Source organism: Amblyomma maculatum, chromosome 1 (assembly GCF_055883805.1).
Source record: "Amblyomma maculatum isolate TAMU_Amacu chromosome 1, ASM5588380v1, whole genome shotgun sequence".
NCBI classification, from domain to species: domain Eukaryota; kingdom Metazoa; phylum Arthropoda; class Arachnida; order Ixodida; family Ixodidae; genus Amblyomma; species Amblyomma maculatum.
Window position 1 is genome coordinate 79,093,824 of NC_139344.1, and position 13,940 is coordinate 79,107,763.

Below are 13,940 nucleotides of genomic sequence, written 5' to 3' on the forward strand. Positions count from 1 at the left end.
GTGCAGATTCCAAAACTGTAATTATTTCTTTTGTGATCCAATTATTTCATAAGATAATTACTCCAATTAGTCTAATTCTTACAAGAACAATTACAAAATTACCACTGAAGGAAAACTACAGATGATTACTGCTGGACACTAGAAAGAATGAGGAACACAATGTTGCAAGCAGTTTTTTGATTGAGCAATTATTTCTTGTTTTATTGCATAACAAAGTTCAAAGGTCAAAATATAGCACTATAATAGTCACAAAAAAAAAGCCATTTTAAAAATTTTGAACAAGAAATTAAAAAATCTACTTGCAACATTGTGTGCTCCACATATTTGGCTTAGTGCTGAAAAATAATTTATTACTCTATCTGCAATAGGTGCAGAGATATTAAGGCCACAAAACTGCAAGTGGTCAACAATACATGTTTTGAGAAAAGAGCAAAAAGAAACGGGATTATTTAACGGACATTCACTGGCGCAATGCACACATTTACAATTTAAAATGGCTAGAAACCTCCAGGACTGTAGTCTCTTTGCTTTCCAACCTCCAAGTGTCGCCGCTTTCATTTTGATTTGCAGTTGCAGCACATTCAGTTGTCACTTTTTCGGCTGCACGAGTCTCATGCAGGCAGCGACTTTTTTTTTTTTTACGTACGTCATTTTGCCATGTCCTCGCATCAAGAATGCGGTGAGAAACGTTTATTGCGGAAAAGAAATGTAATTTGGAGCTGTTTGCTGCTTCCCAGTGCTCTGCATTGCACAGGAAGCAAGTGCATTCAACAAGGACTATGAACGAGGTCTGATCGGAGCAAACGCGCGGCGAGCTCTACGAAGACGACGTGTCCCGCAGTTTAAGCATTGGAGAATAAGCTTGACGGCGATTTCTTATCCACGTTCACTTTCTTAAATGCCAATATCGCCGCCGTATGTTTTACACTTCGCCAATCTCTGCAAGCTGTTTAGGTCTGACGATCGTGAACTCCGCCTCGCCAAGCGGACTGTCCGCCACGCTGCCATCATCGTCACGAAAGCAATCCGACTACCGCTTTGTTGCTGCAATATTACTGTAACGGCGGGTGCAACCGCTGGCAGTAGCAGTCTCCCGTGCTGGGGAACATGCTAGGCCTACTTTAGGCTTGTACACACGATCGTTCGTCGCAAGACTTTCGTCGGCCTGAGCGCGCACAGCCGGGGCAAGGCATCACTTGAGATAATTAATCAACTATTTTTTTCACTTTTTTTTTTTAAATTCTTGCCGTGAATGCACCTCGCGGTTCGGACCCAAGCGCGGCCGGCGTTCCGTCTCCGCCGTCTCGTCTCCCCGCGGCTCGGCCGCGCCGAGCAGACGCCGTCAGCCAGCTCCACCAATGCGGTGATGCCTTATCGTCACGTGCACCAGGAAGCCAATGGAATTGCAAATGCCACGTTTTCTTTTTTGCTATCTTGTATGCGACCAATGAGCGAACGTAAACAGAAGAGGCGGCAATTTGAAGATGAAAGGCGGCTCTTTCGAATGAGACCAAGATGGCTACGGTGCCGCACATAAAATGGGAGCTATGCCTCGCGGAAACTGGTTGTTTCGGGGGCCGTTTTCGGCCCAAATTCGGGCGACATCGATTATGTAAACTGGCATTGTGAATAAAATACTAATCCTAGAGATGAAAAACTTAGCACATAGGTAGATAGAGCCACTGATTTCGCAAATCGCATTTTCTAAAAAGTGATTTTTTCGCGATTTTTTGGTCCGAAAGACCCGTGCCCCCCCTTAATTCAAAATTCAGTATATTCTCATTAATCCGAACATCAAGGGACCAGACATATTTGTCTCAATTATTAAATGTGCACCTTAACATGATTAAAGGCTAAATGTAGTTTGCTTTATGAATACATCTGTGCATTCATAATTGTCAGTTGGAACTTTTGCCATGAAAACATTACAAATAAGCATAGCATAAGATAATGATGCCGTCTCCAACTGTAAGTATGGTTAAAATTTATTAATATTGCGATGCCTTCCCAATAATAGATTAAAACCAGGTGTACTGGAACCTCACAAGACCGGGAAAAGCACTGAAAATACTCTGAAGGGAAAAGGACGTGATAATGACTATTTTTTGCAGTATTATCATGCTGTACTGCATGTCAACTACAGTCGAACCTCGTTATAACTAAGTAGTACGGGGCGCGAGATTTTGTTCGTTATAAAAGTGCGCACCCAAATTCCTGTAAAGAAGTTCGCTAATAAAATGAAACAAAATGCACACTAATATGGTCAACACAAAGGTGCAAAAAAGCACTATTTTTTAATAAGCTTGGTATAAACATGAACTCTCGCTTTTTGTTTCGTGTTGGAGAGCAAAAACGGGGGCATCAGGCGTACCTGTTGAATCTCGACGGATACAGTGGGAACCAAGCCCCCACACTAAGAAGAGATATTGCCTCTGCGCACAATTTTCGTGATGGAGCCAATGGATTCAGGGAGTGTAGCGCGTGCGCACAGGTCAGTTGCAGTGGCAGAGGTACGGCATGGGCTCACGCCATGACGAAGCAATGGTGACGAGATGCCAGTCACATGCCTGCCAGCTGTTGCATGGCTGAACGCTAGCAGCGGCAGCAGTGACGCCCTGAGTTTGGTCATAGCCGTTCATGACCTCTGAGATCACTGCAAGCGGAAGTGTGATGTCGGAGACCATGGGCCGTTGATGCTAGTTTTTGTTGCCGCCGCTAAAAAACGTAGCATGCGAATGCACGGGCGATTTAAACACACTTCGACCGCGCCGCTTGAGTCTGGCCATGGCCGTTCATGACCTCCAAGATCACCGCGCGCGGGGATGTGATCTCAGAGGCAATAAGCCGGTGGTGGTAGTTTTTTCTGCCGCCGCTAAATGACACGGCATGCGAACGCGCGAGCGATTCAAACACACTTCTGCTGCGGGCGATTCGATTGAGTGAAAAATTGAGTATCTTGACGTTTTTTCTGGCTCCTTTAAGCATCTTTTTGCTGTTTTAATGCAAGAGAACTGCTTTGTTAAACCCGATGTAGCAACAAATTTTGAAATTTTTGTTTCGTTATACAGAAAGAACTCCCGTAGAAATAAACCATAGACCAACCAAATTTTAATTTTAGTTTGTTTTATCAGATAACCTCGCTATAGTAAACTCGGATATAGTAAAGTGAGCCTGAAGTCCCAGTTCACCTTCCATAGGCGACTGTATATTTTCACCCCTATATAGTAATGACATACAGTCTAACCCGGTTATATCGAACCCGGATATATCAAATTTTGGATATATCAAACTCACGGAATATCCCCTTGAAAATCCCATGTAAAAGTATAGGAAAGCCGCGTCATATATCGAACTCAATTTCACCGGTCATTCGATATATCGAACTCGGCACCACACACTGGAAAGTGTGCTTTCCCCAAAGCCAATCGCATCACCCTCGGCCGTTCGCCGAAAACGTTTTCATGCCACGCGCGGAAGGAATGAGAGAGGATAGTTTGGCGACGGCTGGTCTAGGGCAACGCCGTGCCCATTCCGCAAAGGCGCGCGCATCTGCGGTTAACGTTTCCCGCGCGCCAGCACGTGACGCTTGCAAGCCATGTGCGTGAATGAACCGGAGAGAACCGGTGGAAACGAGAAGGGAAAAACACGATATAGCGAAGCGCAAGGGTGTGCCCATTCTTTTGCAGAGCTATTTCTCTCCTTCCTTTCTCCCGGCCTTCGTTCGCACTAGCACGCGCTACGCATGCGCCAAGCCAGCTCAGCCAGTTTTCAGACAGAATATCGGACGGTTTATCCAGCGTGTGTTGCGAACCCTCGCGGCGGCTGACGTTGGCTATGGCGCCTGCGGATGTTAAGAAGCGGCAAATCTCTCTCTCTCTCTCTCACCCTCTTTTCTTTTTTTTTTTCTTTTTGCGAGTCATTCATTTTTATCGTTGTGCTGTACGCGTGGCGTAGCGTAAGATATGGCGGCTGCGGACGTTAACTCTTTCGCTACCGCGCCATAGGCCATCAGACATATATGTCCGACGATTTGAAAATGCCGCCAAACAAAAATTGAAGCCAGTTTTCACGGACAAGCTGCGCCATCTAGTTTGTTTTTCTGCAACTAACTCGTTTTCAGTTTTGTTTTCTGCATTTCTAACGTGACGGGGCGCCGCGAAAGCTGAAACTTTGACAGGGCATAGGAGCGTCGGTCCGCGACCATGGCGTCCGTTTCGCTCCGCGCTCGCCAAAAGCAGAAGCCAAAACCGAGCACGTCTGCTGCTTCTGATGCCGCTTTTTGCGATGAGAGCAGCAGTGATGAGTCTGAGAATGACGTACAAACGTCAGATTTCAGCTCGGACAGCGACACTTCGTCTCAGAGGCCACGCCCCCATTCCACCCATAGAGCCCATTCGCCACCAACCGAAAAAAAAAGGAGAAAAGGAGGAACTGCAAGCTCTGCTATCAGAAAACAAAAGCAGAACTCAGAACAAATGTTATGTGCAGCACATGCCAGATATACCTCTGCTTCACTTCCTCACGTGACTGCTTCTCAGAGTGGCACAGCTCTCATGACCCTTGACTTGAAAGGCCATGAAAAGTGTAGTGATTTTTTCACAAAGCTGAGACTTGCAGGAATGACAGCTACGAACATGTGCAGCAGTTTGTATATTTCAGTTTTTTTTCTAATCAAGTTTGGGCTCAGTGTCGCTGCTTATTTGTGTTTTGCTTGTCTTCTTTCTTTGTGTTCTCATCATATATAGAAAATAAACTTTCAAAATCTATTGGACACGCAACTCTGGAAATTGTTTTATTCGAAAGTGTAAATAATAAGCTACAATTTGGTACATTGCGATGCGCAATCCATTGGGCGTTTCTTGAAGAAATAATTTTTGTTTCCAGACACCCAAAATCGGCCATTTTTCCGCGGTAGCGAAAGAGTTAAGAAGCGGCAGTTTTTTTTTATTTTTGCGGGAGTCGTTTATCCTTGCATGTATAAATCAACGAAAGCACGCGGTGAGCTGCGATCATGACACTGGCTTTTAGAGTTTTTCTCTTCAAACAGCATTTAGCTATCACGCTTTCCAATGATTTTGTGGCAGAGGACTACGCCCACCCCAAGTGCGAACCAGAGGCTTGTGCAATCAAGCCATCATGGGCACTCTAAGTCCCCCCCCCCCGCGCAGGAGCTATAAAAAGATAAACACGCCGCGGCCGCGATGTTCTCCCTGCGCAGCATCTTGGCACGCTGCCAAGAAATGAGCTGTGGATGAGACTACTGAAACGACATGCAAGCGAAAACGCTCGTGATTTCTGCCGGCGACACAGAAAACCGTGTTTTGAGCTGCCGCGGTGGCTCGAGCGGTGAGAGGGAGGCAGTTCCAACAAGTTGGAAATTTTTCCCTCTGTCGCTGCCGCTCGTCGCTGAGATCGCTCAATCGCTTGCAAGTGAGCGAGCTGGCCTTACGCTTTCTTTTTTTTTTTCAAATTCTCGGGTGCAAAAGTGGAGGGTGGGTTCATTATGGAAGTGGGTTGATCGCGCGACAAATACGGTATCGTTTTTTCGCATCGTGAGTGCCGTCACAAGCCGATTTCTGTATATCGAATTATCGATATATCGAACTATTCCGCGATCCCCTTCGAGTTCGATATATCCGGGTTCGACTGTATTTGATAAAAATCGGTAAAAGTAAAGTGCGTCCGACCGCGGCGACGGGTTTCCACAAAATGACATCGCCGCACGCGCGCTACCTAAAATTGCAAGGCTATTTTTTTGTCTATTTTTAGGTTAACTGCAATGAGAATGCAGTTTCAAACAGCTTTTTGTGTTAACTTGAAATATGTAATCACTTAACTGACATGGCAATAAATTTACAAGATAACTGACAATTTCACTTCATTTTAGAAACAATAGAGAAAAAAAAAAAAACCAATAACCTGAAAGCTATTATTAACTTGCGGCTAGAGAGCATGCAGTATAAAGAATACAATGCAGGAACTACTTTTTTGATCAAGGCAATATTCATGGTTATAGAACTTGAAGTTTGGTGTACAGAAAAGTGGTTGACGAGCCATTTAAATTGACACACATACACACACACACAAAACAATTTAAAGCATTAAATGAGAGAATAATTCCCAACATTGTATCATTTATACACGTAGAAGCATGCTGGAATAGAAATCATTCCTGTATCTGCTCTTGATGCGAAGACCCCCGTCTTGTAAACTAGCAAACTGTCAAGTATATTTTCTTTTAACAACAACAAAACAAAATAAACAAAGAAATGGAATTTATTCAACTCATTTGAACCTTATAGAGTGGAATATATAATCCAGGAAGTGAATAAAGTTGTAGGTATGTAAGAAATGGGTTGCAGATTCTCAAAATGTCATTTTCAGGAAGTCTATTTTTTTTTTTTTTTCGCAATCTTTGGCCCCTCAGGAGCCCTGTCTCTCCCTCAAACCATAAGCAGCTCATGATGAGCACATATTTTTGGCACATGGGAAGAATTACCAAGACAGAAGTGACGGGAGCAAGCTATGATGCCCGACTGAACAAAGAACAAAAGAACAAGCACAAAAACACACAGAAGAACAAGAGGGTGCAAGCCTGGCTTGTTTTGCCAATAAGCTGCTGATTGCTGATATAGCTAAGATCAGAAAACAAAACTATGTGGCGACAGCTCACTAGTGATCACCTGAAAAAAAAAAAAAAAAATCATACCTTGATGTGCATAAAACTCCACATAAAAATAAAAAAAAAAATAAATAAATAAAAAGCCAATTTTAGGCAAATCAGCTCTGCTGACAAAAATTTGAATAGTTCACCATTTACCCAGCTATCTCATGAAACAGCACTAAATACACTAAATAGTGCAAACTTCTGGTAACCCCCACAGCGTGCACTGCACCGGAATCGGTAAATACAACTGAGAAACACTGCTGCTATAAGGTGATTGTGGAGTGTACCCAGGATAAATGTTCAAGTATTATCAGAAACACCTCAACACATACCCCAACTCACCAGCATAAATTATGCTAAATCGACAATCAACCACATATTACTGCTGCACAGGTAAGGGTTTAGAATTTTTGGTCTTACCACTGAGTAGAATTTTGTCTTCAAAGGTTGCCCGAAAAGCACCTGGTGGAGCCTGGTGAAAGGACATGGCAAACAACCCAAGTTAGATAAAATCATACAAGATCTGTTCTTTGCCATCATGAGTACAAATGAGCAGTTAAAACTTTAAAACTGCTTTCAAGTTAAAAGTAAGGGATGGGATATTTCATATTGCAGCCACTATATTATACATTAATGTCTGTATTCGTAGATAAAATGGTTTCGTTAATGAACAAGGGAACATTAGCAACACACACCTTTGAATCCACGGCGGTGCCAGGTATCTCACAGAAAGTTTTGCTAAATTTTCAAAAATAAACGCTGAGAATTCCAACTCCTAATTATAAGTAAACAGTTGAACAGATACAGAAATACGGCAACCACAAGCAAAATCAATACTGAAAATTGCCGCATTTGCACAATTCTAACGCTCCCCCAATTGTAATGGGCAGTATTTTCGTGGCCTACCGTGTACAAGAAATAATTCAGTGATCAAATGTCTGAAAATTGCGTAAAACATTTAATGGAAAAAAATTGGCACACACACAAATACAACCACAAGATGTGAGAGTCATAGGTTACTCGCCGTCAGAGTCTGAAGACTGCTCTTTCTAGCTGTCCGCCGACCACAAAAGGTCATCTCTAGCACAAGCTAAGGAGTTGGAAATTGCATATTTTTTAAATGCAACCACTGCTAGCGGGAGGGCCTTCCACGCGCCGTGAATCCATCTTGCAATGTACCCGAGCGTTGCCCTCTCGAGACCACGTGAGGGCCTGCTTACAGAGCCAGTCGCTGTACGCTGCACGCACACAATCCTTTACGGGCTTATTTAAGCCATGATGCCATGATTGAATCACACATCAAGAAGGTAGCTGGAAAAACATACAACTAAAAAACAGAGGCGCCTCAACGGAAGCTCACCGGCTTTGATGGCGATACTGGCTGCACCCGTTTTAATGGGCTGAAATACAGAAGCCGACTAATTTTTCGAACTCCAATAATTAGGACTTGTGCAATATTTCGGACTTTATTCAGGAACCGTCACGTGGTCCATAGGAGTGTGTACATTTTTACAACCTATATTTTGAACCAAATTTGGAACCAGCAGTACAGTGAAGATCGATTTTTGGCCGAAGGCTTGTTTTTTTCGGCATCACTTAGACGCAAGTGGGTGTCGTTCTCACAAACAACCGGTTTTGCGCAGCCATGAAAGCTAGGCGAAGCAGTCATTCGGATGTTCGTCGCCATTTGACGCAGTGCCAATAAGCGAATGCTCGACCTTTTCATCGCGCAAGCCTACAAAGAGCGCACAATCGGACTGAAAATGAAACGCGAGCATCGTTCGCCGCAGCTCGCTCTGCCACTGCCCTCCGTGGTGGGGACGGGTCCGGCATTTCATGATCCATGGGGGCTCTCGTTCTGCTCGCATCTTTCCCTTGAGTTTTCTCTCGTGGTCTTCACTACCATCCTTAACCATTAAAACTGATTGTTATTGCTTTGCTCGCGGCACAATCGACTGCGTCTCAGTATGTTACAGCTTGGCATGATCCACTTCTGCAGGGAATCACTGCGCACGTGGTGACTGCCTTGAGGGATTTGCATGCTTCCTGGCAGCGCGCACACCTACCATGTCTGCACCAGCTAGTGCGCGCACTGGTGGTCGCACAGAAGCCGATAACAGTAACGGATTGCGTAATGCTATAACTCCCTGTTAATGGCATATAACCAAAACATGTGGAGCGGCGAAGTTGATTTTTAGCAAAAAAGTGATTCTTTTTTTCTTTCTTTTTTCAAGTACATGAATTGGCGACTGTAAATGTTGTCCACCAAATTCAGCTCCTCACATCTTCACATGGGCCTTGAGGTCGAATGGGAGCAGACCTCCACACTGAGGCCCCACTCCACCAATGTTCAAGACAGCGCTTTGTAGCTTCAAGCATTGTACGTCCGTCTCGGTACTGTTCAAAGCCAAGCGCAGCCGACAGTGAATCCGTACTGGCCTGAGCTCGAATAGCTTTGCAGCTTATCACCCCATGTTGCAGTGTTTCTTCAGCACAACAAATAAAGCAGTCCGTGGGTAGGTTCGCCGTGAAGTGTGCTCGCCACATTCACGTCCATAGAGCACCACAGCGTGCCTCCGCCATCAGCCCACAAGTCCATATTCGCGATGGACAGCTTCTGATGATACCCACGGCGATGTGACTGGCCACTGTTTATTCAGCTGCTTCGCTTCGGGTTTTGACATTTTAGTAGTTTTTTAGGTTTTCAGTTTTGAGTCTGATTGTAACACGCATGTAATTTAAACTTTTTTTCTTTTTCGAAAATAAGGTGAGTGGAACTTTAGCAACAGATTGTCAAATTCACCACAGTTTTACCACACTATGTGCTTCACGGCAATGCTTGGCCGAGTGGGCTGTGCAGTGAAGCATCTTCAAAACACAATGGGGCCTTTTATGTGAAGGTGCTCCTCCCGCCAGTGCGCGCAAAATGAAGCACTTGACGAAACTGGGTAAAAAAAAAAAAAAAAAAAAAAAAGGAGGGCGCTTTAACTTTACCGTTTAGAGTTAAACATGAATAGCGTTTAAACCCCAATGTTTTGAAGAAGGTGGATGGATGCATAAGGCTTTGATTCGGGCGCCAGCTCGCAAAATCTGTTGCGGCAGCGCTGTACGATCGAAGGAATTTTACAGGGAGCGCCACATTGCAGGTAGGCAAAGTGGAAATGTTCTTTGCTACTGGTCTAACTATTACTTCTGTAATAAGTTTCTTTCTAATGATGCACATAAACACTGGCCGACAGTCATAAGGGAATGCATACATTAGGACCACCTTTATTTGGAGAGAAGCAATGCGGTTCTGCGGCAGAGTGGTTGCGTGCTCGCATCGCACTGCAAAGGAACTGTGTTAGACTCCGTGGGTTTCCGCAAAACTTTTATTGTTTCTTTACTTTCTTCCTTTTCTCACTACAAACACAACGCCGACACTGCCTTTTCTGCCACACGGGGTCCTTAACGCTACTGTGTTAAAAATATTCGCCGGTGGGTTGAATCTCAAATGTAGACAATTATCGTACAGGTGGTCATCAGATAAAGTTACAGTGATGAAAACGATTTTTGGCAGTTTTTTCAGGCCTCTGATACTTGGAGCTTTTTGGTTAATTCATACATTTTTTTACAGCTTATCCAATCAGAAAGATGGCACATGAAAGATTGGGCAAGATTATTGGTCAGTGGTAGTGAGCGTATGAGTGCTTTGGCACTAATATGTACAGTCGTGCGCAAAAGTGGAGACCACTCAAGCTGACGAAGCTACATCACAGTGTAATCCTACAGTGCAGCAGCTGCTTTCCAGATATGCATATGGTGCCTGTCCCGATATGCTTATCTGCTTGCCCATCTAACACAGATACCGTGCACCACCCCCCCAAACCTTTCAAAGTTGGTCGAAACCTTTCACCTTCCCATGGCCTGTCTCTACCTCTCCTCCCTTAGAAAAGAGGGAGATTTCCTTTTCTTTACTTTGCCACCTGCCAACCATGGCAGGTCACAGCTGATTCTTCCATGCACCAATCTTTGCAAGTGACATGTGGTAAGTGTATGACACCACTGCCAGCTTTCCAACACAATACGACTCTTAAGCTATCAGATAAAAGCAAAACCACCCAAGTGCAGCAATAATGGAAACACTCACCCGGACTGCTTTCTTAAGCTGGCCTCGAATTCCACTGACTGTGCGCAGTGCTGCACCCTCAAACTTGGTTACTTCCAATGCAGAAGTAAACATGTCCTGGAAGCATAAATACAAGCAGAGGCAAATCATTTTGAAGCCAGATTATAAATAAATGAATACTCTTGGAGTTGTCAAGCCCTGCAAAGTAGCAAAGATGTTTGGTTTCGTTTGTGGGGTTTAACATCTCAAAACGACTCAGGCTATGAGAGACGCCATAGCGGAGGACTAGGAAAATTTCGACCGCCTGGGGTTCTTTAGCGTGCACAGGCATTGCACAGCACACGAGCGCCTTGCTTTTCACCTCTACCAAAAAGCGGCTGCTGAGGCCAGGATTCAATCCCACTTTTTTGGGCACAGTAGTCTAGCGCCCTAACCACTGCACCATCGCGGTGAGGCAGTAGCAGAGATGCTTTTCGCCTCCACCAAAAAGTGGCCGCCGAGGCCAGGGGCCGAATTACGGGCTGCTCTAAATTGAGTGCTCTAAAACGCCCGCTCCTATTGGTTACCGTCGCCATCTTGAAAAGTTTCGCCACGAGATGCTGTGATTGCGTCATGGAGGCGAAAAAACAGATAACGTCGCTCACCTAATTACGCCTGTAGTTTTAGGCCATTTTTGTAGAGTGCGATGAGGCGATCTAAAACATTTTACAGCGAAAATGGCGGCGGCGTCCATGATAGAGTGGTGGCTGCGGTGCTTGAAGCAGCAAAGCCGGCTCGAGCAATGAAGAAGGGCAGTACAGTAAAACCTCGATAATTTGAACTCGGTTAATTCGAAATCCCGGATAATTCGAAGGTTTTCTGCGGTCCCGTATTTTCCAATGTAAATTTGGCCGGATAATTCGAACAGGCGGCCTGCGCCAGCCCGGTTAATTCGAAAATTTGGTCTGCTATGTGGCAATGCCTGATCCATGTTTCGCCGCAAACCCGGCGAAACGACGGCCCTACGGAGCCGCGAGGCAAAGCCACATAGTAATGGTGATGATTTATAGGCGAAGCGCCCCAGCCGGAGCACTCTCTGCACAAAAATCGGTCCACAGTGCGCCTCGCGCACCGCCGAAACACGCGCCTGCAGAGGAGAAGACGTGCTTCACTGCAACACGGCGGGCATACCGGTTTTTATCACGTGACCTCGCCCCCACTCCATCCCTTGGTGTGCTTCGCCCACTCTTCCCCCGTGCCTCCGACGCTGCAAGTACGCCACCACCACCGCCGCGCCAGTCTCGCCTGCGCCATTTCTTTGTGTTGTGCGCTGTGGTTAGGGGTCGGCTACTGTGCAGTTTTTTTGGGCGGGACTGTGCAGAAGTGCTAGCTTTGTGACCGTAGCAGTGCAGAAATGCCAAAGTACAAGACTTTAACGCTGCAGCAGAAGTTCTGCTTGATCCAGGAAGCAGGCAAGAGCGCTTGTTCGAAGACCGAGGATGAGTCCAACGCAGTCGGCTTCGCCGAGTATATCAACATTGAGAGCGAAGAGCAGACTGGCTACTCTGACTTGGAGAGTGAGATCACTGCTGGTACGAACATGCGCGATGACAGCGACGATAGCGACGACGACACCGACAAGCCTCCCCGAGCACCTGCTCTTGGTGAAGTTATCGGATCGCTGAACGTTATCCGCAGTTTTGTTGAGTGCCGCGGTGGAAGTTCAGAGATGTTTCGTCTATTTGACCAACTCGAGAGCATGACCTTAGCAGCCGCAAACTACCGGACGCGGCAAACCAGCATCTCTGATTACTTTCAGTAGTAATTCAAAATATGCCGAATAAAGGTAACACGTTCCTGCAACGAATTTTTTTGCCTAAGTCTTATTTCTTGGTGTGTTCGGTTAATTCGAAAACCCGCTTAATTCGAAGATTTCTCGCGGTCCCGATGACTTCGAATTAACGAGGTTGTACTGTATGTGAGAATGCGGTCTACTTGTTCGGCGAGTTGTTACGACGCCTATTTTGACTTGAAAATGCGAAAGCGGAATAGTGGTGCGACGAATGCGCTGATGAACTGTGATGAAGCTCACATTCGACCGCTCTGTCAGTGCGGCTGCGTCATGCGTGCTCCGATCTTTTTTTTTTTTGCCTCCGGAGGATTTCAAGTCTCTGCAGGTAGTCGGCCTCTCATAACCGACGGTGAGCAAGTCCGTGCGTCAAATGGCTGAACTCAACTGCTGCTAAGTTGGCGCTGAGGGGTGGTGCGCTGAGGGGTGGTTGGGATCCGCAGTGCACCCAAAGTAAAAGGCGGAGGCGACATACAGTACAAAACGAATGAAAGCGAGTGAGGTTGGTAGTGTACGCTAAATCGCGCTGCTTTTTCCTGTGCTCGTTATAACTTAAGCATTTGTGTGTGAGACTTTCGTGCGGATATAAAAGTTTATTTTGCCCAACAGAGCGTGCTCCATGGTCGGTCTTTCTTTTGTTTCTGTTTCTTAAAGAAAAATAAACAAAGCCTCAATTACACTGCCTTCGGTATGATTTCTCCGTGCATTTAGGACCATCATACGGTACCTTGACTTCAGACGATGCGCAAAAGCCGGCACTAGCCATGGAATTAGCTGTTTTACTGAAGGGCGCCATTTGTACGGTTTGTTTACCTCTGCCAGCGTGCCCTCACGGCAACAGAAGTTACCCACGAGAGCGTTTAATTGCAAAACTGTAGTTGCTTCCTGATTTTTCTGATGATGTTGAACTTGAAATGCGGCTTCTTGAAAAAATAAAGCTTTAATTAATTTATTCACATGCTATACGTAAAATAATTTAACAAATGGCTCCTTGACGTGCGAATAAACCTCTTGCCGTGAAAATAAGCGGCCCGCAGTGGCACCCTGGCGATCATTGGTTGATTCCGATTCTCGTCACGCGTTGACATCTCGCCGAGGCATCATGGTGTCACCATTTTGACGTCACGCTCTAAAACATTAGAGCGAGTCCCGTAATTCGGCCCCAGGATTAGATCCCGCTTCCTTGGGCACAGTAGTCTAGTGCCCTAACCACTGTACCATCGCGGTGAGGCAGTAGCAGAGATGTAAAAAGCAATGTGAAACACTGTCAGCACCTGCATTGAGGCACTATTCATTTAAACCACTATATAAAACAAAACAGTCATACCCACACACCT

General features: G+C 45.5%; 1 protein-coding gene across 2 annotated transcripts in view; it reads right to left on the reverse strand.

Annotated features, from left to right (window-relative positions):
- The window catches only part of LOC146202869 (ribosome biogenesis protein BMS1 homolog), a 97,937-nt gene that overhangs the window by 16,611 nt on the left and 67,386 nt on the right, over nucleotides 1-13,940 (reverse strand). For both annotated transcript variants that reach the window (XM_084588405.1, XM_084588406.1), the window contains exons 20-21: nucleotides 10,797-10,892; nucleotides 7,088-7,139 (exon numbers count right to left, since the gene is read on the reverse strand). In XM_084588405.1, coding sequence (XP_084444531.1) covers nucleotides 7,088-7,139; nucleotides 10,797-10,892 — 148 coding nt within the window. The remainder of the gene's footprint in view (nucleotides 1-7,087; nucleotides 7,140-10,796; nucleotides 10,893-13,940) is intronic.